The sequence below is a fragment of the Squalius cephalus genome (assembly GCF_949319135.1).
Source record: "Squalius cephalus genome assembly, chromosome: 12".
Classification (NCBI taxonomy): Eukaryota; Metazoa; Chordata; class Actinopteri; order Cypriniformes; family Leuciscidae; genus Squalius; species Squalius cephalus.
Window position 1 is genome coordinate 6,773,602 of NC_137133.1, and position 24,928 is coordinate 6,798,529.

At 37.6% G+C, this 24,928-nt stretch overlaps 1 protein-coding gene across 8 annotated transcripts in view; it reads left to right on the forward strand.

Moving 5' to 3' along the window:
• Positions 1 to 1,118: 1,118 nt before the first annotated feature.
• The window catches only part of rgs6 (regulator of G protein signaling 6), a 73,359-nt gene continuing 49,549 nt past the window's right edge, over positions 1,119 to 24,928 (forward strand). Inside the window, exons 1-4 of one of the 8 annotated variants that reach the window (XM_079887663.1) lie at positions 1,119 to 1,204; positions 4,743 to 4,843; positions 5,449 to 5,842; positions 10,453 to 10,565. In XM_079887663.1, the coding sequence (XP_079743789.1) occupies positions 10,482 to 10,565 (84 nt within the window). In that variant the 5' untranslated portion in view covers positions 1,119 to 1,204; positions 4,743 to 4,843; positions 5,449 to 5,842; positions 10,453 to 10,481. The other 7 variants (XM_079887661.1, XM_079887660.1, XM_079887664.1 and 4 more) reach the window with 7 other exon arrangements.

Sequence of the window (24,928 nt, forward strand, 5' to 3'; positions counted from 1 at the left end):
AGAATGGAAAATAAACGTAAAGGGCATCTCTGACCTGCAGCCGTCGATTTCTGGCCGGAAAGTTAATGAAGTCAAATAACCTTGCTGGATTTTCATGTATGTGGTGGTAGGAGACGTTTCGGATATATCAGCGAGCAAAAGTTATTATCTGACTTAGACTATTGGAAATTGGAAACGAGTGCACAGACCCAGACTGAAGTGGAATGTCCTCTGCTCGAGAACTTTGGTTGAACGATGCAATGGGGAATTTTTAGTGCACTTGAAATAAACATGTTGTAGAACAAGTAGTTGGAGCAAAGGGCTTAGAGCTCTTCCCAAGAGTGCCGGCTGTTGCAATGCTGTCACGATCCTGTGCAGATGTTAGCAGACTGAGCTCTCTAGTATTTGCACTAATAGAAGAGAACCAGGATAGAAATTGGATAAAGAACCAATGCCATAAAAAACACCCCATCTTTGGTACCACTTTATAATGTATACAGTAATAAAGTATTATTATACTATTAGTTTATAGTTAATTCATAGTTAATATATTATAGTCTCTATATTATATTAATAGGCTATATACAAAAAGTGAGTTCTTAATTCGTTGTCACTGTAATTAACCAAATTATTATTGTTTAATTAGCTCATATGTAAAGAGCTAGATAATGTTTTGTTTTTTATGCAGTTGATTTGCCTAATTAACCTAATTAATCATTTAAGCCTTTAAATTGAACTTTAAGCTGAGGATTAGTAGGCAAAACAACTAGTAAAATATGTATTTTATATGCCATCAAGGCAAAGACAAAAGAAATTAGTTTAGACTTAAGAAAAATAGTTGTTAACGCACATTTATCAAAACGTTTTTAAGTCAAGAACTGCCATGAGAAGGATTATCAAGAAGTTTGAAGAGACCCACACAGTGGAGAACAAGACTGGCAGAGGCAGGAAGCGAAAGATTTCAAAAACGTTGGAAAGAAAACTAGTGAGAGAGGTTTCTAAAGACCCAAGAACATCTGCCAAGAACACTAGTGAATGATTTAGCCCAGTCAGGCATTGATGTCTCAGTGAAGACGGTCACTATGCCCTGCACATGCAGGAATGGACTGTGAGGTTGCTGACCAAGAAACACTCCACTTCTGAAAAAGAGACACTTCCAAGCTAGAGTAAAGTTTGCCATGGACAACCTGGAGACAAATTATGCATTCTGGAAACGTGTCCTTTGGTAAAATGAGACTAAACTAGAGCGTTTTGAAGCTCTTTAATGTGGCGTGACACCACCATAGGCGCCTCAGTAGCAGCGAGCGCGAGTGAACGATCATCTCTTCCTGATAAACATGAATAAACATATGAAGGTTTGTTGAAATATACAATACAACTTACTGAAACGTCTTATCTCGTGTAATCGCTAAATCAGTGTTTCAACGGCAGAAAAACATCCCCTTGTAAACAATCCCGCGTAGCATTACATTTAGCCTAATTTACCTCAGGCTGAGGCAGTCAGTGTCCGCAGTTTGTTGTCAGCTAGAGAAATTAACTCTTTCGATAAATATATGCACTATATTAGCCTATATATTCATTATATTTTACTTATCCTGTTAGTGATGTCTTGATAATGTAGGCCTATGTTTCAAATAAATGTCACAGCCACTGTGTAAATGATATTTCAACAACGAATTGGAGTAAAAACATTAGATTTAGAAGTTAATGCAAAAACTGCCTTATGTGCAGTTTACATGTTTGCATAGAATCTGTTAATTGAATGTTGATTCTTATATCTAAAAATAAATAGCAACTTAATATTATAGTAGGCTAAGGGCTCCCTATAAGGCCTAGTTTACAGCATTAGCAGAGAGATTTTTTTTATCCTTAAGAAACTTTTAATTAACTGAATTCATTTAAAACCACTGTTTGATTAAAAAAAGAAAAGAAAGCAATTTTAATGCTGTTTTGTTTTCTCAAATCGTTCTGAAAGTGATTCCAACAATATTTCTCTGTGCTGTTATCGTTATAGCTGTGGTGTGGACTGCTATTCTTTAATAAATTATTATTATTACATTTTTATTTGATATGTCACATGGACATCACAATTACAATGGACGAACCATCTGCATTTGCTTGAGGGTTGTAGCAAATATGCTAATTTTCAACACCTGTCCACGCAGGACGCTAATTTTCAACACCTTTATATTTATCGTCCTTGGTGTGAACGGCCTTACTAGAGTCCTCTTTACTTTAGTCACAGTCAGACTTTAACACTTGACTTCTATTCTTAGCTACCTGCTCTAATAATCGGCATTTATGCAACATGTGCCCTTTCCTGCATGTCTCTGGTAAGAAAGAACATAAATGCACTGCACATGTAACACTCTTGTGACATGTTCCCTAATGCACACTGAAACATTACTTTCAAGATAAAAATGTCTCTAGTTCAGTGCAAGGAGAAAACACTTGCATTTGCAACAGATATTCACCCTGCAGCTCAACAGAAGATAATTACTTGTCCACATGAATGGAAAAGCTAATTTAGTAAGATGATGATTAGGCTACTGGAGATAGGGAAACACCTCTGTGCATTTCTTGCATCTCTCACTAGTCTAAATAATTAATCTAGCCTGGAGTGGGTGGGTTTCTGATACTGTCAATTTGTGCTGATGTTGCTATGCGCCAATGTCCATTATGACTGTATATGTGTGTACACATGCCTCTTTGAGTGAGTGGTTGGCTGAATACATTTGTGATTCAGACATGATGAGCAATTACTCCTCCCTAATGGCTTCTGACGGTATTGATTTTTTGGAAAGAGAGCATTTGAGCATGTGCTAATGCATGTTTGTATCAAATTATCTGTATTTTGAATCACAGTATTGGGTAAGTTTCTTGTACTATAGCTTGAAAACTACCAATATTTCTAGTCTCAAAGTATAGCCTAGTGTGTAAATGCTGTTGTACTCAGCCATGACACTTTTATACATCCTGACTAAAACAATGAAAGGACAGAGAGCCCCAAAAATAGTGTAGGAGCTGTGTTAACACCTATAGGGCTCAGGAAGGGGCTGGCTAGGGTACGGTGCGATAAAGGACACTTCCCGGCACTGATAAATAGCCCTTTCCTGGCTGTTCTCTGCAAAGTAGAGTACTTGCTATTTGGTCAAGGGTTAATTGATAACAATGGCCCTAGCTAGAAATATGCAGACTGGAAACGCAACGTTCTTGAGCAACAGCATCTCTGATGTTTTATATATCAGTTTTCTCAGAGACACAGTAACTCCAATTATATGTGTACCGGCAACCTACTCTGTGAAGTTACAAGGTGCACTTTTTTTCCTCTTTCTATAAATCACTCCTTGTTGCATCATATTTTGTCAGAACTGGAAGAAAACTTAACAAAAAGTAACGACCGACTCCCAGAACTCTATCAGGATTCCCTGTGGGTATGTATCATCTCTGCTGTGCCAGAAGGCCGATTAAGAGCCAGTAGGAAAGAAAAGAGAAGGGTGGTTTGGGTGTGAGAGGATATGTGTGCATATATATATATATATATGTATATGTATGTGTGTGTGTGTATATATATATATATATATATATATATATATATATATATATATATATATATATATATATTAGGGCTGTCAAACGATTAATCGTGATTAATCGCATCCAAAATAAAAGTTTGTGTTTACATAATATATGTGTGTGTATGGAGTATAATTATTTTCTATATATAAATACACACACATGCATATATATTTAAGAACAATGTGTTATTTATATAAAAAATATTTATATATAATATAAATGATATATAATATAAATATATATACACAGTATATACATGCAAATATTTCTTAAATATATACATGCATGTGTGTGTATTTATATATAGAAAATAATTATACACCGTACACACACACATATTATGTAAAAACAAACTTTTATTTTGGATGCGATTAATCGCGATTAATCGTTTGACAGCCCTTATATATATATGGGATAGAAGAGGGGATGCAGCAGACAAATGAAACCGTAGATTACATGAGTGGACCTGCAGGCTTCCTCAAGAACATTAGACACACTGTGTTCTCTGTGAGGTCTCTGTGGTCCAGATGTGTGACATTCTGCAGTGGATGAATACTTAGGGCATTTAATGAATATTTCTCCCCATTTTCTGTTTGTCTAATCCATTTCAGAACCATGCGATGGAACTGAATACATGAAACATAAAATATAGACTTGTTCAGGCTCCCAGTATCATCCAGATGTGATGATCTATTCTTCCTCTTTCCTTTTAAAGCTATCAGATTTTCCTTGATCTTTTCAGATAAAAGAGCTTGATGTACAATTAAAAAACTGTAGCTTTCAGGACTTCTACCCGGTCTGAAGAGCATATAGACTTTTTTTTTTTCTTCAGCTTGATTAAAGTGAGTCAAGATGGCGTCCCACTAGCCGTCTTGAGACAGCTCAGTTGTGGTCAATAATTTTTCATCTGATGAAATATCTTTACTCACAGGTTTGGCAGACTCACTGAATAAGAATGACAGAATAAACTGCCTCTCTTTCCCCCGGTTCCAGTTCTTGTGAAGCTCTGAAAGACATCTTGGCCAGTCAAAATTATTTGTGTAGTCTGATTAAAATAAAATAAAAAATTGAAAGCCATATAAATAAAATCACTAATATTTCATTATATAATACCAGATATTTTTTCCTTTAAAAGCATGAAATGACTATATTTTCTCAATCTGCTTCCTTTGATGTTAGGACAGTTGCTAGCGATGGGCTTGAGACTGTGCGGTGACATCCAATCAGTGTTGCATGATGACGTTGTTTTCCTGCGGCTCAAGAATGATCTGTTAGCTCTCTTCAGGTATTATAATCCTATTATTTCTTAACAACTAAGGAAATATGTGATAAGGTATGTCAAACCTGGTTATTTAGGCTGTTTAGCACCACGCGTCCTTCTGAAGGATCCTTGATCGTTTCAATCTGACACTAAACTGTTTGAGCGGCACATTTTATGTGAAATGTCACATGTTGCAGGCTTTGCAAAGAGGTTGTTCTTGAAGAATGGGGGAGTTTGAACACAAACGCAAAAACTCGCTGTTCACAGCTTGTGTGTGTGAGAGCACCAGAGCACAGTGAACAACTCTTGTCGCTCATTTCATGTGTGAAGGGACCACTTTATTCTAACAGTCTTGTTTTCGGCACAAAAAGTGCCCAAATTATATGGTCAACTTGGAATGTTAGTAAAGACAAAAATGACCCCTGTACTACTGTTCCTTCTTACTGGATTAGGGTTTAAGAATAAATTGATAAACTGCTAGAGCTTATTATAATTTATTCTTAAACCCTAATCCTCTTAATTTTTTTAGCAAGATGTCCTAATGAGAGAAATGCAGAAATAAGAGGGGATTACTCAATTGGTATGCCTACAAAAAGCATTCTCTCACTTAATAAACATACATATTTCAGAATTGCTTGCCAGAAACTACAGAGGGAGACACTCCACCCCCAAACCCCCACCCTCGGTTCTCCTCCCTCCTTGCCTCTGACACACACACTCTCACACTGAGTTTGCACACATGCCAGGATCCTCACACTGTACCTGAGCACTTCACTCCACGCAGCGACCACCCACGCTGGGATCCAGTGCGCGCGAGACACGGAAAGAGTGGAAGGAACCCAGTGCTTTCCACAGCTGCACAGCTCCAGAGTCTCTCTCTTCATCATCTTCCCCCCACCAACACCCCATCATCATCATCATCACGGTCTCTTCAAGCCAGTTAGATCATGAACCTGCTCTTTTCTGGTTGCTAAGGAGGGGAAATCGAGCTCAGAAGGAGTGGACGAGGCGGTACTTACTAAGGTAATGCGCTCTTCCAGTTATCAGTTGTGTGTGTGTGTGTGTGTGACTGGGTGTCACTGTAAACTTGTACCAATGTTCGCTCGTACTAAACGATCAATTGTCATGTCCAGCGCTGGATTCAAGTGTCTCCCGAAGTGCTGGTGAGTTTGAAGTGAATCATCCTGTCGCCTCGCGCTCCCTGCTGTGCGCGCTTGTGTGTGTGTATGTGCGCGCGCGCGGGAGGGAGTGAGTGCGAGCGTGTCTTTCAGTGACAGGGTTTTCTGCCTCTATATTCGGCATCGCTCTGGAGTGCTGTGTGAATTGGGACGGGGTTCCATTGGGGAATTGCACTCTGAAAGCAGCTGTTTGTCTTTTTTAAAAATCGCTGCACATGTTTGTAGTGCAATGCGGCGCTGGGAAATCATGCCCACAGTTCTACCTTTAGGTTCGCTGGTGTTGATCACAAACAGCTGTTATAAGCTCGCGCTCCTCATGTGGCCAGCGTGGAAAAGCATAATCAATTCAGGGTTACTAATAAGTCCAATGATCATTTTAGGAGACCATACTTGAGTATTTTCTAGCACACACACTCGTGCAGGTGACACACAACACAGCAGTGAAGTGAAGTAGGCTACAGTCTGTGACGAAGAAGACGAAAAGCATGGAGCCTCTTATCCTTTCAGTCTGTCATTTTTATAGTAACAAAGACCTTTTCAAGCAGTTGTTAAGATGCAAATGATTATGTGCTTGGCATCTAAAAATAGGCCGTTTCGGGTTTAATTATTATATATTTTTTTTACGTTTTCCAGATAGGTTTTTTTTAGCTGCGTTTGGGTTTCTGTGCATCCAGTTTTAGGCTATTTGTGGTTGGTTGTATTTGATTATGTAAAGTAAATATAAGAATATTCTAAAATTGCGTTAATACTCAAACCTTCTCTTCGTTTGTCCGTTTAACGCTGTACGGTTGCAGCTTCAAAAAGACGCGTATTCTGTATTAGCAGTACTAAAATGCTATTGCTGTATTATTGCTCTTGACAGGAACACGTATGTAGGCTGTAGGTAAAGATGTGTATGTCATACCTGCTCCATTATCTGAAACTTGAAACATATCTGTTGTCTTCAATGCGGACTCCAATTATGATTGGTCGATTAATCGCTTTCTGCAACCGATTAGATGCTGAAGTTCCTAAAGCTAAATCCCTCGGCGTTTCATAATATGACACTTAAAAGGCCCTTGCACACTGAGTGCGAAATTCGCGTCCGAAATTTTCGCACGTTAAAAAACAAATAGGCTACAACCTCACGTTATGTCAATCACACTTGCACACTGCCTCCGAAACTTTCGTCCGTCAAAAAAAAAAAATCGGATCGGGTTCGATTTTCTGCTTTTTTCGCATCCGTAACAAGCATTTGAATGGTGTTTTGACTGTTTAGAGCCACAGAATGATGGATATGAAAAAACTTATGCGAAAATTTCGGATTCAGTGTGCAAGGACCTAAAGGGGTGGTAAAATGCCCTTTTCACAAGATGTAAAATAAGCATTTGATGTCCCCAGAGTGTGTATGTGAAGTTTTAGCTCAAAATACCTTACAGATATATTTATATAGCATGTTAAAATTGTACATTTTTGAGGGTGAGCAAAAACGCACCGTTTTGCGTCTGTTCCTTTAAATGCAAATGAGCTGCTGCTCCCAGCACAGGGGGCGTAGCTACAACAGCTTGCACTCACACAGACATGCACTGAAAATGTCACATTTTTTTTAGCCTTTTATGTTCTAACCGAATTCAGAAAAAGATGGAGAGACTCAAGAAGAAGTGACATGTAGAATGCAACAGGACTTTTCTGAATGGTTAGTTGATGAATTTACTTATGTGTAGTTATCTTCTAGTCATTGATTAGCATTCTGTCTTGATAATCTATAAATTGTCTTCCGGGGGCGGGGTTTATGTAAATTTTAGGGTTGGTGATGTCACTAACCCGGGAGGAATGTCGTGTAGTCTCTACCAGCCGTTTGTTGTAGTCCTTAAAAAGCAATTTCTTTAAAAGCAAATATCCCGTTGCTTTGAACTTTGAGCGTTGTAACTTTGCAGATGATGTTTATGCTCAAACAGCAACATTACACAAAAGTGAAATCATAATCAACCACCCCTTTAAGTGAATCTTCTGATTTAAGGTAATTAGAGGCGTAATTAGATTTAAGTACAATTTCGGTATTCCAGAACAAATGTCTTATTTATTGATTGAGCTATTAAAACATATACACTACAACAGAGAAAATTTGACGAAATAAACTTTTATAATGAGCTAAAGTAAAGAACGCAACTTTGATGTGCATCTGATCAACAGATAAACCGTGGATGAACTTTATCATTCAACCGAACGGTGGTGCACATGCACATCCATTTCAGACATAGCTGGGCCTACACTGTTCTTTCTAATCTCCATCCATGCAATAAATGCACATCCTTGAAAGAACACAGATTTCTTGCTATTTACTTGAACTTTTCAGGTAATATGGCTTATTTCAGCGGTGGCCAAAATTAGAATTTAATTTAATCACAGATAAAAAGTTCTCTACGATATTCACATGCGATACCGTGCTCACTGACATGATGAATGCGTAAGAATCACGGTCACATGCTCAATTTTGAAAAACAAATGTGGTCACCCTTTACTTCTTTCCGTGGGTTTTTGCAAATTAATAGGCCTATTTAACCAATGAAACCTATTAAAAAGAACTTTTGACTAAACCAAACTCTTGCTTGAAAGAAGTGCAGCGTACCTTTAGACCATCTCTGCTTGTTTGCAATGAAAGGTTAAATAAAGGACTGGTTGATTGAATATGTACAGCATTTTGTTACTCAATAAACACTATATTTATATATAAATGTTATGTGTAGGCTATTTGAGAAGTGGAAAGTTTATTATTTGCCGTGGAGTCATAGCAAGTACTAAATAGTCTTATATAGCCTGTGTGTCACACTTCTGTCTTTGATAACATGAGCTTTTGGCCAAATGACAGAAAAAACGTAGCGCCCACAAAGCTCCAATGAACTTTATAATCTGTAAGTTAATGAAAACATAATGCGATGCACTTACTGCCTCAGATGCGGCCGTTCTAATGACGGACAAAACCTAGCTTATCAAACACCATAGCACACTGTACTTGTACAGCTAAAATAACTGGAAGTGAACAATACAGGAAGCCGCACACATTTGAGTTAAAAGGCCGTGACTGCTCTTACATTAAATATAAGGTCAAAAAAGGAAGTTTACATGAATTGTCTGCTATATTCTGAATTTTCTGAAGCCATCTGAAGTTTGTGCAACTAATAGTCTGAAATTTGAGTCATAGTTTATTGAAAATTTCCACTCCCATTAAAATCTGACACATACTGTACAAGTACAACACATAAGGAGGAGAACAAGAAATTCTGCAAGAATGTCATTGGTTCTCATATGTATCATCAACATGTTCGAATTGAATGCATGAAAGTGAACAAGATTTGAGACCCCTGATTACAATAAACCCTGATGCGTGACTTTCTTTCTTTAGTTTTTATGTATGTCCAAATGTTGTTGTTTTTTTCTCACACTACACAAAATAATGTGTTGGCTCAACAAAAAAAAAAAATTAACGCAACAGTTTGCATCAATGTTTTTGAGTTATGACAACTTTGATTGAATTTATGTTCAACCAACAAGCTACATTGAGTTAGAGGAACTTAATAATTTGTAGCATAAACACAGATTTTTAAGTTGATTACTCAAAAAAATTAAGTCGTTTCAACTACTAGCTTTGTAGCCCTGGAACCAGTTGACTGTATCTATTTCAGTTCAAATCAACAGCTATCACAGCACATGCTAACATAACTTATTTAACATGTATATTTAATGAACAAGTTAGATATTACTTGTCACTGGCATTAGCGCAGTCTTTGCTTATAGAGTCAATGTAGTGTTTACCTTCATGTATCTACTCTTCACCACAATGGTAACCACAAAAACTTCTACATTACAGAATTAAACTCAAACAGGTCTTTCCCTTCACTAAAAACAAATAAATGAACACTTCATTCCAACATTTGTTATCCTTATCCAGTCCTATGCAAAGCATACTGGGAACTAGAAATCCACTGCCTAATTTCCAAAGTTATCAATACAATTTCATTACGTTATACAACCTAATAACAAAAAAGGCGGTTAACGCATACATTTGAGTTTAAATTACAGACTATATTAAGTTGATGTAATGATCAGCATTATTATATCAACAGAACTCGATAAAATAATGTTTGCAACAATAAATTAGAATTTTTAGAATTTAAGTTGTGGTAACAGGTCCCCTGAATTACCTTTTAGAGTGTATGAAAGTGAATATGAACAACTGAAGCTCCAAAAGAGATAAAAAGCATCATAAATTAGTCTATGGCTTTATTTGTTTTATTCCAAGTCTTCGATAGTATTGTGAGAAACATACTAAAATTTAAGACATTTTTCATTGAGAATATTTGCTTGTGCTTTAGCTCACTTTTACACAAACAACTGTAAATATTTAATTAATTGTCTGGCTGGCACACTGGAATTCTGTATGACTGATCTGTCTTCTGTTCTGTCCTTTCCCCACAGAGACAGAAAGAGAGATCAAGAGACCAAGAATGGCTCAGGCCTCTCAGGACCAAGGTGCAGTGGGCGTGGCTGACCCAGATGACGACTCACCCAACATGATTGCTTACAGGAAGGTACTGCTGCTTTGCCTTTACATTTTATATGCTTTGGATTTGCCATCTTTAAAGTCTTGTCAGCAAGTTAATGCTTGAAAGCGTAAAAAATTCGGTCAGCAAATATATATACAATGAGGGCAAGGCAGACACATAGAGTCATGAATATTGCTCAGTACTGGATTTGAATTTGAATGAGTTTTTGTCTGTTTGCTGGTGCATTGTTATCCCTTGATATTTATTCAGCTTCTCTGTGTATAGAATATTTCATTCCCTTCCTGACCCTTTGGTCAATTTTAATAAATAGAAGTTGCCTGATCTATGTGAAAGTGTCTGCTTGGAAGCAGATAGAAAACACAAACTGTTCCTTTATAATGTAAAGAATTTATGGCTGTACATTTCTTATCCCAACTCTGGCTATTTTGGTAAACCTCTGCTCCTACATTTAAAGGTAGGATAGGCAATTTCGGAGAGGCTAGCAATAGCGAGCTAGCTTTGAAAGCATAAGATCCCACCCTCCCTTCAGAATGCTCCCAAAGCCGTGCCTCCTTCAAAACACATTAACGCACACAGCAGACTCTGCAAAGCGTGAGACAGCGTTAAATTATCTTATGTCTCAAGGCACATAACATTACATAATAATGAACGTAAATGAATTTCGGAGCTCTTGTGCCAATTCATATAATTGAATATGACTGCTGTAGATTCATTTCGGCGTTGATAGTGTTGACAGAAATGCAAAAATCCAAGTCAGAGTACGTTAACAGCTCCGGGTAGAACGTCACGGGTTGCCATCTTGTAATTACGGTATTGACATGCATTCGGACTGAATGCAATGATTGGACGAAAATATTTTGGTCCTGAGACTTCCACGGAAAATATATGTAAAAAAAATAAATAATTTAGATCACTTCATTATTGATTACTATCAGGATGTGAAGAGAGTTTCAACCAGTATAACAAAGTGTTTATAACAAAATGGCCTACCCTACCTTTAAAGTTATAAACGTTTCATGAGAGAAAGAGACTTACATTTGCATGCCAGTTTGTCGTATTCGATCATGTGGCGTTTAAGACGAATTCTGATCTCAGAGGAGAAAATAACTGTCAGGGAGTGATGAATTTCATAGTGCTAGCATTCCCAAACATCTCTATAAACATCAGTTTCTTTCTGTAGAAACTGTTCTTATTTACTGTACTTGCTTTGTGACATCTTTCTGCTTGACCGGTTAGGCAGGGACCTCTTACAACCAAGTCTTTTATGGAAAACCAAGTGAAGCGTATTTGATGCCAAATGATTTGTTTCTATCTGAGTGGAAATAGTCAGCTCAAGTTGGCGCAGAGATATTGAGCCCAACAGCAGTGAGATTGGAGTCATTGACAAATTGCTAGAGAAACATTGTGGTGGAGTGTGCACCATTAAGTTTAAGCGAATAAGACGCAAACAAATTTGATACTAATCATTCTTTGGAGACCCTTTGTTGAGTATATCTAAATTAAATGTTTTTGAGAAGAATCCATGGCACTGAATGGTGTTGATATTACTACACTTTATAGTGTATAAAGTGTAAAAAAGTACAAATTTCGAAATTCCTTGAAACAAGACAACTTGTAGAGAAGCAAACCATTAGTTATTAAGACTTATTTTATTTTCTGAGAATGTTGAGAATACATTTAATGAGTGTATGCACTTGTTTTAAGTATAAACTATTTAAAAACAAGTGAAACGAACTGGAAGTCAAACCAAAAAAGACTTATTTAAAGTTTTGCAGTGTTCTCTATACATTTAATAAATAGCATAACAGGTAATATGTTGATAATAATAGACCAGTTTTGGACTCCAATGTTTGAATAAAAAGTATCAACAGGCTTTTAGGCTGTACAGTTCTTTAATGTACATCAGTGGATCTTAGTACTTCTTATGACATGGGGCACTTAAGATGTGGGTGTGGTGAACAGGAAGAAAAAATGTCTAGTTTTGATTACAGCTGTCAGTCGGATCGGTGTGGAACTTATATTGGATGGAGACCACTGACCTGCAATGAGATGATTTCATTGGCTGTTTGATTGATAGCTTGCCGTTCCTCTGGTCGCTTACTACCTCACAGGGATATGAGATAGGCACCAGATGGCTCACAATATGCTCTAGGCACATGGAAGAAATGCCCAGTGTCCCTAGGGCATGAGCATGAGTTCATAGTGATTGTCATTCTTCTGTGTAGAAACAAACAAACACCGTCTAGAGAGATGGCATGGAAGTCTCTCTTCTGGAAGAAAATGAGTCCACAGTCCTTCTCTCTCGCTGTGACCCATGTCGTGATGGCTGACTGTGTTCTTTTGCATACTGTTGTAGTGGGTGTTGTGTCTTGGTACGCACCTCATCTGAGTTTTGTTCTGGTTTAAGAGGAGAAGAGAGCGCATGCATGTGTAAACAGACACAATTAACCTGGATGCGCAGCGAGACAGGACTGACTTTGATGAATTTACCCATTAAGGAGAACATGCGAAGCCCCAAGGGATGAACATCATTACAATGTGTGAGAAATGCAGAGAAAGAGGATGAGATTATGGGAGAGAGTATTCACTGGCTTGTAGATACCTTTTTCATCCCAATATGCAACTCTGTCAACCTTTCTGAAGCTGACAGCAACCTCAGTGTGATCTGTTATGGTGCATGAGCACATGCTGTGTTCTTACGGCTTGAAAAATACATTTTCCCCCTGCACATGGAATAACAGTTGTATGGCAACCAGTGTTGGGGGTAACACATTTCAAGTAACGCAAATTATGTAATCAGATTACATTTTTCAAGTAACTTGTAAAGTAATGCTTTATTTTTAAATTTACAACAAAATATAGTTACTTTTTTCAAATAGCTAATGCAAGTTACTTTGTTTTCCAATTTACTGACTGACACCTGCATGCATTGACTTAACTCACTGGCACAAAAACATAATCAGTATTCCTCAAAATGAATAAAAACATTGAAATGCAAACACAGAATATTATGCAAACCTGCAAAAAATGAATATGTAATATGTATTTAATCTCTTTTAACCAATATCTTTCCTGCTGATCTTCAATGATCCAGTTCAACCATACTAAACAAAAATGACTTTTAGATGAACATCACATTTATGTTTCATTTTTTAGTTTTTATTGAAGTAAGAGTGTTTAACTTTCTCCTCCTGCATCTTATTCTGCACCAATCCAGAATGACAGCACAGCTGAAAGTTTTTAATTTTATTTTTTAGCTGCACCCTCTACTGTACACGTGTTAATTTGCATTTCCTTTAGCCTGAGGCTTATTCATTTCACTTTTGGTGTGAAAGAGCCTTTACATTTGCGAAAAATAGAACTTTTAGTCTAGAGCCCAGCCCTGGTGAGAAAAAATAATACAAAAGTAGCATAACGTCTCCATAAAAAGTAACTAATGCATTTAGTTACTTTTTTGGGGAGTAACTTTTAAAAGTAACTTTCCTCAACACTAATGGCCACTACCAGTAGGTTGTCTTTTACTCTTATTTTTCCTGATTCTTAAAAGGCAGAGAAAATGCTTTAAAATCAAGCATATTGACTGTATGGGGGGTTATTATTTGTTTCTGATGTAATATAATGAGACAAAATGCCTCCAGGTTAGTCTGTATCACTGACATCCACTATATTCACAAATAAGTGCAGAAATAAGTGAGAATCTGACACGCTTATCAACAATTCTGTTGGGGCAGTTGTTTTTCGAGTTGTTCTGTGCATTTGACTTTCTCTGGCAACCTTCAAGGCTTTATTGTAATATATAAACGTAATATTCTTTGGATCTTGTTTCTTATGACAGTTCCCAGGGCAGCTTTATCTAGCGAGATATGTGGATTTGTTTGTATGCCTCTGCAGAAATGTATCTGCCGATTCCTCCCCCAAAACAACAATTAGAATGGAAAGCTGTTCTTCCAATATCTTTTCCCATGCTGTTCCTCATCTCTGGCATGTGCAAGCCTAGCTGTCAGTGCATTTAAATTTTCTTGTGAGAAATGTTGCTATAATATAATGAAAGATATACACTATCATTCAATTAATACTTTTCTTTAGCAAGGACACATTAGGTTGATCAAAAGTGTCAGTAAAGCCATTTATGTTACAAAAGATTTCTATGTAAATAAATGGACGTACTTATAATAATTAGGGAAGAGAGAGATCCTTGTAACAGTTCTGTACATTGGAATGGTGAATTAATCAGGCAGAGGGATGGATACAGAGGAATGTTTATTTCTCCTGTCACATTTCAAGTGTCACCAGCTCTGTGCTGACCTGAGATGCCCTTTAAATCACTGTCAGTTTCACTTGTCTTCCTTGGTTCTATTATTGATGTCGTTTTATGACTGAACAGTGCATGGACCTTTTAACCTTTCTTTGTATGCTCATTTTGTAATTTTGAAACGGGCATAAATTATTTAGTCAGTGGCCCGTGTAGGTTTGTTGATTGCAGCTAGATGCCGACAGAAGAGATTTCTCACTCAAGACTGCTATGGGCTCACTATGTCAGAACTGGAATAACCAACAGCGAAATAATAAATTAGCCAGACAGTATTGGAGTCTGGCATGCTGTGGCATTTGTATCAAGTGGAGTTTTCTAGCAGAAGATAACTGACAAATATTTTACACAGGATTTATGTCTCACTTTCATGTTTACAGCTAAGGCTCAGGCAATTTTCCTGTCCGCTCATCTCAGGAAAACATGGCTGACTTGGGAACCACTGAAGCTTTGTTCATTTTGTTTTGAGGGAACTGAGCCAATGATTTGCAGGTAGCCATAGATCTGCGTGACTGTCTGAACGGAGGGAATATAACAGTGCGACTCAAGTGACTTTTGAGTTAAAAAATATAAAAGTGCGACCCAAGTGACTTCTGAGTTAAAAAATATATTACATTACAAGAACACACACAAAGTTCCCGGACCAGAGAGCTAAACTCTATTACTGAACACCTATCATTTTTATTTTAGCTTTTTTTTATACTGTATATATAAAAAAAAACATTGATAGGCCAATTTACCATCAAAAAGACTTACTGTAAAGAATTAAATATTGTATGATTATGATACTCGTGAATGAAAGTAAATTATTTTCCATTCAGCAGGCACTTTTAATATTCAGAGTTATGCTAATTGGGTTTTAGATCTGGAGTTTAAGTGGTCACAGAACAGTGTGAGGATTTCAGTAAATCAATTTTCTTGGTCAGGCCTCCTCCTTGCAACCTTTGCATTGGAAAAATTAGACAACCACCATTTCGCATTTTCATGTGGTTTTCCGCTACCATGTCCTGTTGAGAGACCATGACAAAAACCATGATGAACGTTGCTAGATCTAATCAAAGGCAACAAAGCAAATCTTTCCCAAATGATCTTTTTTTAATTACAGGTATAAAGGATGAACCAGGTGGGCAGAAATATACTTTGGGGGCTCTTGAAGCTAATTATATCAGTCAGGCCTATTATCATACCATATTCAGCTGTAATTAATTACTGTCATCCATAGTCTGCGCTACAGTGGCCATTTTTGGCTCGAATAGAAACAACCATAGTGAAAAATGTCTCTCTCCATATTTTATTTAGCATGAAAATGAAGAGAGGGTAATGGTATAACGTGCAGTGTGGAAACACTGAAGAATAGCTATGCGTTCTTGTACTGTAGTAGATGGATAGATGCATTGAGATGACTTATTATAAAACAGCAGTACAGTAACTTAATATGCTCCTCATTACCACTTCACACAAGCAGACGGAAAGGACTGGTGCCCCATAATTGCTTTGTTCTTGTGTTTTTGCTTATGTGTGTGAGCAGGTTTGTCCTTGAGTGTTTGTGTGAATTCTGACAGCTCTGTTAATTATTTCTTTCAAGCTCTGTTGAACTTATTTGGGCAAGTATTTCTTTGTGGTATTTTCTACACTTAGCCTAGACTGGGGACATTCTTCTATCCTGCTTCTGTTACAAATTTGCGTGGACCAATCACAAACTGGCTTATCCACCTGGCACACTATTGGCGGGTTTAATCCAATCCAATTCCTTTTAACCTCTCGAAGATGCTCAATGGCTTCTTTAGTTTAGCAAACAAATTGCTCGAGTGGGGAATCACTCACTTTCATGTTTTTTTGGGGTTTTTTTGTACAACCTACAAAAATCGCTCGATGCCTCAGTCGCTTGAGCTTGTTCTGGTGATAGCCAGACTACACTTAACCAATTAGTTTATGACAGATAATAGAGTTCGCCATCCTTCAAATGAACAGCATTTTGCCTCTGCACATAAAATAATCTGCAAATTTTGTTTGGTGCTTCACACAATCAATTTATGTTTCCCTCTTTATCCTCAGATGCGGCATCCAGCTAAAGGCTCCTGTCTGGCTTTTGGTACTAGCGAGCACATGCATGAGTTTGGTATTGAAATAGAATGCTGAATTTGTACACAATTTGTTGAAAGGGATTTGGGGAAGTGGCAGGGATTTGGATCCACTTTCAGATATTCTCTTGCACTGTTTTAGGGGTGTTCAAGGAAGTCACTGCACTGAATTAAACCCTTGAGTAAGCAATTATACAGTTTCATTTGAGGTCAGAGGAAGGTCTCATGTTTTATCCTTACTGTTTTGGGCGTGTTAGCTCCTGTCTTCATCCCCAAATGGCTATATTTCAGGGCTTTAGCAGCTCTGGCAATGTTTTTCTCACCCTTTGATTGTTTGTTTGCACACAAAAAGAGTCATTTAGTTATTGATCTGCTGGGGCTTTGAAGGGCTGTCATGACATGATGTATCCCGGCGGAACGCTCCAGGGCATTCAGGATGGGGGTGGAGCTAGCATCCTAATCTCTGTTTTACAATATATGTGGATTGGCTGGAATAGACGAGGTGCATTACTTTATAATTCCTCATATGAATATTTATAAAAATCAAATCAATTATTGTACCATATTAAAGGGGTCCTATTATGCTTTTTCACTTTTTTAACTTTAGTTAGTTTGTAATGTTGCTGTTTGAGCATAAAAAAAGATATGGAAGGTTACAAAGCTCAAAGTCCACTCCAAAGGGAGATATTTAATTTAACAGAATCCCATTTTCAAGAACTACAACGAACGACTCGTTTGGACTACAACAAGATTTTTGTCACAATGTTACTCATTTAAATAATCTCCGCCCACGGAATATGCAAAAAGAAATGTGTGAGGCCTGGCTGAGCTGCATAAAAGAAGACAATGTTGTGGCTATGTCGAAGAGATGCTGTTTTATCCACCCCTTTTCCAAAACTCATGGAACTTTGACCTTCCTAAGGCCGACGAACTTGGTGGTTAACATTTATTTTAAACACTGTACCTGAACATTTATAACCTGTGTGCTGCACATTTTATAGAGAACAGCTTGTTTTCTGATTTTGTAAGCTCTCGCTTTTCACAACAATTGCCAATCACAACACACTGGGCCAGCTAACCAATCACAGCACATTTTGTATTTCGGAAAGAAGGGCTTTATTGAAATCGGCGTGTTCGAGCCAGACTGGGGAAAGGGGAGCTATAATGTAAAATATGTGAAAAATAATTAGTTTTTTGAACAATCAAGCGTGAAAACATATTCTAGGACACCCCAAAAACAAAATCAAGACTTCATAAAAGGGCATAATAGGAAACTCTTTCACCTAATAGGCTAGCTATCAAAATTGAAGGATAGTCCACGTCATGTTGTTCTAAACCGGCACGACTCTCTTTGTTCTGTGGAACATAAGTAGATATTTTGAAGAATCTTGGAGGAATATAATTGACTTCCATTATACTGACAAAAAGTACAATTGAAGTCAATAGGTGGGTTTGACTTCATGCAGCACTGCACAGACTGATCGGCGAGATTTGCCGCTTAAAACACTTCTAACCTGCATGCACTGCTTCAAGTCAAATGCCAATCGGTCTGCACACCGCTGAATGAAGTTGAACACAGCTATGGGAACTGAAACTGGTGACCAACATTCTTTAATTTCCATATGTGGACCATCCCTTTAATTTCACTATGAGATTAGAATCAGCATCCTCGGTTGTTGTGGTGCTTAGGCTTGGAATAAGAACAGATGCTGATATTGTTGCACCACGCGGTTTTGTCTGGACAATCCGCTATTGGGCCACATTAGCATAAGGATGTATGAAGGTTATTGAATGCTGAAACAATCACATCATTTGCAGTTAAAAAGAGCCAGAGCCCTACTTTCCAAGGTGTTATTTCACAAGCATAATGAAGGCGGCCATTTCAAAGGCAGCCATTCTATGAAAATGGCATGAAGACCTATTCATATTATGGGTGTGCACAGACCACTTCTTGTGAATCCGTTATGAGCCGAGCCAAGCCTCACGCATTAGGCGTAAAGATTTGGATTGAAGGCTCCTCGGAACAATAGAAAGATACACCTGTACTTTCAATTCACCTTCTCAAAAGAGCACCTGGTTCTTAATTTATCTAACGGTTTATTGTCTAAAAAGATAGCGCACACACACATTTTCTTAAAGGTTAGGCAATGAATCTCACCAAACAGCATGTCTCAGCACTCAGCAGATATTTGATGTGTAGAGTTTGTATCATTTTGAAATATAGGCTACACAGTAATGTAAACTGTTCAGTAAATGTATTCTGATTGGTTACTAGAGTGTTTCTAGGGGGTTTCCAGTATAAAATGTCATTTTTTTCATGGAATTCTCAGGACTTTCTTCATGCTTACCAGTCTCCTAGCAAAATTGTCCCAAGACTAAACTGTGTTATTGGGTAATGAAGAGGCTATTGGTTTTTTTGTAATTAAGATCCATGACTTTGAAGAGAGACTGAAGAGGTTGGTCAGGTCAAAAGACTGGCAACAGGTGCCGTTCATTATACCATTATTAATAATGTGAACTTTACCCAGACTACACTGCTGCTCGTCAAAGACACTAGCAGGAAGCCACTTGAGTGGATGTCTCTTTATCATAGCTGAAGTGCAGCAAAATAATGCTTTGTGAAAAATAAAGCGAAGATGACAAACGAATGACAAGGAAGCAAAAAAAATCAACATACAGTACACAAGAGTATATACAAGCTAGTTTGTTGTTAGCCGCCAGCAGCACACCAGCTCCAGATAAACACTAGCTGCGTTTACATGGACCCTAAAATCCGATTGTAATCGGACCAGTAGCACAATCGGAATAAAAAAGTAACATGTAACCACGTCAATCGGAATGAATTGGCCAGATCTGATTAAAATTTCATTTGGATTGTAAGGGGTGGTTTATTCCTTTTGTAATCCGACCGAGAGGACATGTAAACACTCTTCATGATGAATAAAGTGTCATAAATGAGTGTCCTGTCATTCTGAAATTCTCTTACCACTCATCGTCTGTGAAGTGGAGCAGGACAGTCCTCGTTTCAGACTCTCATCCGCAGACGACACAGTTTTGGCCACGGGAAGGGACGCTTTACTACTTGATAAATACAAGCAGCACGGCTCAATGGTTCATGTGCTTGTCATCGCATAATTAGGACGCGAAATAGATAAATATTAAGTTTGCTTTTTAAAACAAAGAAAGGAGGATGGTTAGTATGCAACAACAGCGGGGAAACTCTATATTCGTGCAGTGTGCGCATGTCAAAAGATTAAATCTGGTCAGAAGCTTGTGACATAAATGAGCACATCAACCCGATCACTTTTTTAGCGTTCATGTAAACACTACGTTCGGATTCATCAATCGGAATGAATTCATTCAGATTGAAGCAAAACGCGTCCATGTAAATGTAGCTAATGACACTCAAAACCAATGTTACTCGCATATGGAGCAGAAACAATGCAACCTCGGCATCTGTTTTCAGGCCGTCCCGCTTAGCTCTCTTCAGCGCTGGAAAGCTACATGGGTCCTCCTAAAGTTCTTGCCTGATCATAACCCTTTATTTCCATTGATATTCTTCTGCCCTTTTCTCTTTTGTAATGTCTCTAAGCCATCTCTTTTTCTACAGTCTTCACATCACCCTCTTGCTCCCTCTCTTCTCCCCCATCATGAATGGACACGCCCCCTACTGCTGATTGGCTACAAGTTTGTTGTAGTGCTCAGTCCAATCCACTTTCAACAGTGTTTTTAAAATGTCCGCTTACTGCACCTTTAATGGATACTTAAAAACCTTTCGCTCTAATACCAACTTCACACATTTCTGGTCTGGTTTGGAGGTGTTTTTTGCATAACTAGATGCTTACAGTACCTCAATCCTTTCCTCCCTCAGCTCTTCTCAGTAGGTCAGGTGTCACATGTGGGGTAATCTTTGGCTCAAGAGTGAGGAAGATTAATATTAAATCTGTTTGTTAACAATGTAAAATTACCTCACATTTGAATGCCAAAATACTACAGTAATTCATCCTGATTCTCACACAGCTTTTTAGTTTTGAGCAGTATAGAGGCCAAATAAGCTAGATAAGAAACTGCTGTGAAAGTAACTAGTGAGTCCCACATGGCAGTGATGTAGTTCAGTCTACTTTATTTTGCTGTTTGCGCTTTTAGAATAATACATTGTATAAATTAGATGTTCTGTTACCAGAACAAATAAAGCCAAAAACAGTAAACAGTGAGCAGTAATTTGCATGATTTATACACGTGGTGGTGCATGCTGGGAAAAACGGTGTCCAGTTTTTTTCCCCATGGGATGATATGACAGTTTTAAAATAGATCTTAATGTCAAAAGGTCGGTGACCCCTGTTCTTGGTTCTTGTGAATGAGCCTTTAGGGTACAACTCATTTAGGCCTGTGATATTACATCTTGTAACCTCAGTGAGGAATAGCAGATGAGCCTGGGTCTTTTTTTGTTGTGGCTGATTGACGCAGAGGATCTTTGTTCCCATAAGTCATGTAGACGGATTGATGATGTGTTGCAGTCAGTGTATTGGCTGTGAGCGAAATGCTTCTCTTATCTAACAGAAACTCAAAGCCTCAGTGATCCAGAATGCAGTACCCTTGATTATGAATGTCTCTTCTGACACACTCCCTTTTAAGTGTTTCAACTGGCAGACACCGATAAGGCCAGTTGCTATTTGAATTGGTGAGCTGCTGCAATCAAGTCCCAGTGGGCTGCTCTTCTTTTTAAATATGGACGAAAAGGTGAAACAGGGAGCAGAAAATGGGGATATAGGTGAAGAGGATTGATAGTGACATTTGATGTTGTATTTATTAAAGGCGAGGCTATCTGAACAGCATTTAGCATTGAAGGATTAGCATAGCTATAATGAAACCCTTGCCCTTGGCATTTTAACCATCCACACTAAGTCACAGCCTGCACCTCGATGGCATTCTGTATGCCAGCCACCTGGGACCTTCCTGTTTAATACAGGAACAAAAGCAGTAACCTCAGTTTACATTAGTTTTATTCTAATCAAACCTATTTGAGCTCCTTGTGCATTTAATCCAGGTTGGTTCAACATGGTCAGAGCACCGCTTTACTGCACTGTCTAACATAGTCACGCCGCAGAGACAAGTGTTGTAATCACAAAGAAAGTGCCAGAAAGCCAGGCTGGGTGATGGATAAATAATTGAAGTGTGGGATGGCAGGATTAGAGGGTGGCATTGAAGGGCGCATCTCTGTAAATTTGTGTGTGTCTGTGTGCATGAATGATTGATGAAGACAGCTGTGGGACAGTTTAAGAGCTCATTAAGATGCTTTTGCAGTCCATTGTCCATTGTGAAGAAAACCTAAGGGAGACAGAAGAAAATGTGCAGAACCGCCTTCAGATTTCTGTGTTCATTTGTTTTGTGACATGAAAGTACAGGCCTGTCTTTGGAACGTGTGCAGTGAGTGGTTTTTTAATAGTTTAGATGAGAGTTGTGCATTTCAATTAAAAAAACAAAACTATTTAATAAGATGCAATTGCCGCTGATAAAGTCCTCTACTGACATTTGCATTAAAAGGATAGTTCACTAATAAAAATAAAAAATCAATAATTTGCTCACCTAGATGTCGTTCTAAACCTGTATGACAGATTTTTTTTTTTCTGTGGAATATAAAAGATATTTTGAATAACGTTGTGCTGTTTTTGTCCTATAATGAAAGTCAATGGGGTCCAAAATAACATTGGACCCCATTGACTTTCTTTGTATAGGGGAATGTTTGTATGGTTGTTGTTTTTTAGGCTTTTTAAAAAAACATCTTTTATATTCCAGTGAGGAAAAAAGTCATACAGGTTTGGAAAGAAATGAATGCGAGTATAATGGCTGAACCATTCCTTTTACATTTTCTATGAATGATGTTGTCATTGTGAAATACATCTTAAAGGATAAGGATAATAAGGAATGAAGTGACTCTGTGAGATATAGTCACTCACAATTATGAGAGAAAAGTTGCAATTGTGAGAGATGTCATATTGTGAGGTATAAAGGCGCAGTTATGAGAAATAAAGTCATTTTGAGAGATTCACTTTGTGTAAATCACTTTAGATGAAAGTGTCTGCTAAATGAATAAATGTAAATAAAGTTGCAGTTGCGAGATATAGAAATAAGCTTTCATGGTGCCAGTCAGTTTTCAGAAATCATACAGAACAGACTTAAATATATCATTTCTAAAGTCATATGAAGGCACATTTAATGCATTAAAACGATAGTTCACCTAAAAAATGAATTTTATCATTATTTACTCAACCTCATGTAATTCCAAACTTATTGTATTCTTTACAGCACAAAATATATTTTGAGAAATGTTAAATGTGAAAATATTTGAGATTTTTCTAGAAAAAAAGATAATTTTATGCCAACCTTTTGTGTTCAGAAGAAAGTAAGTTGTACAAATTTGGAACAAAATGAGGGTTGACAAACTTACTTGCGTACAAGTTATTGTGTTAAATATATTGCATACATTAACACGTTAGCTTTGACAGGCCTAATAACAATGTCATCTGTAATATATTAAATATGAGCATATTGGTGTGCTTCACACCTTTTTATTGCTTTAGCTACATGTCAACAAAGTGGGGCAAGCCCAGGCTGAGCTTCTGTTGTGGACTGGAGACATCAAATCACTTGAGGTCTGTCTGTACCACGTCCATATGCTTCCAGTTTTCAGTGTGAACGCGTGGCATATGCCCATGCGCATTTAAAAACAAAAAAAAAAACAAAGCAAGATTGAGCAGATGCTCTGCCCACAAGAGATAAGTATAGCTTTTATAAATCTCACCCTCTCCTCCGTCTGTGGGCTCTATTAAGACCTGGACACGGTACAATCCATCTCAAATGACAGCCACTGTTCATTAGCCCATCATACTGAAATAAATGACAAGCCTGTTCACATTTTCACTCTTTCTGCAAAATTTCAGCTGGCCATTTCATCTTCCCCTATTCCTCTTTTCTGTCTCTTTATTTTCTACTATGCACAGGCATTCACATATTCTCCATTGCTCTCAATTTTTGTCACACTGATGCACAAACATTATTTTTTTTCTGTCTTTCTTCTTCACTTGTCTTCCTGTCGCTTTCCTACACTCTGTGTCCGCTCTCTCTCTCTCTCTCTCTCTCTCTCTCTAACACACACATGCAATCTCGCACACAGCTTTATGCTTTACACATGGTTGCTGCTGCTGTGGTGCTTATCTCTTCTGGGAGTAATATATTTTTTGGTGCATGGGAACAATTCTTACACACACTTTCAAATCTAAACTTCAGAAATATTTTTGCTAAGGCATATTCCAGTGTTATTGGGATACTTAAAAAATGCAAGCTACCCCGATCACGACAGTCCTTCTTAAGGGGACATTATATATTTTCTTAACATGTGACCATTGATGAATTTATCATTTGATTAAAGCCAAAAATCTATGGCACAGAAACATTGAGTTTTTGAATGAATGAACAAATCAAAAATTTGAATGGATAAAATTACGTTAAAAAAGTTAGTTGCCTCACTACTTTTAGCTAGCTACTCACTGCGACTGTATAATGGAGAGGAGCCACTTAGAAAAATTAATTGTAATGCACAAAATGGCCTCTATATAATTGGCCTCTAATAAAAACAAAGCAAATAAATAAAATAAAGATGTAAACTGTGAAGCATATTTTCCCTCTTGAATAAATTGGAGTTGTTTTTTTTAAACAGCAAAAGGATAAGTGACCCTCTCCTACTCTTTCTCATATTAGGCCACTTGTACAAATGTTACCTGGCCCTAAGCCAAAATTAACACAGCAGATTAAATCTGATGAGACTGTAAATTGCTGTTAAATGCACGTGTGCCATGCGTTGCATACTAAATTGAGCAATAATAAAAAAAAAATCAAACTATTTGTTGCACTAATTCATATTTTGCTTTTCAGATGCACATGTCTTTTTTGTATGTATACATTATAATGTCTTTTAAGTGTGTCTCCACTCTCAGTTG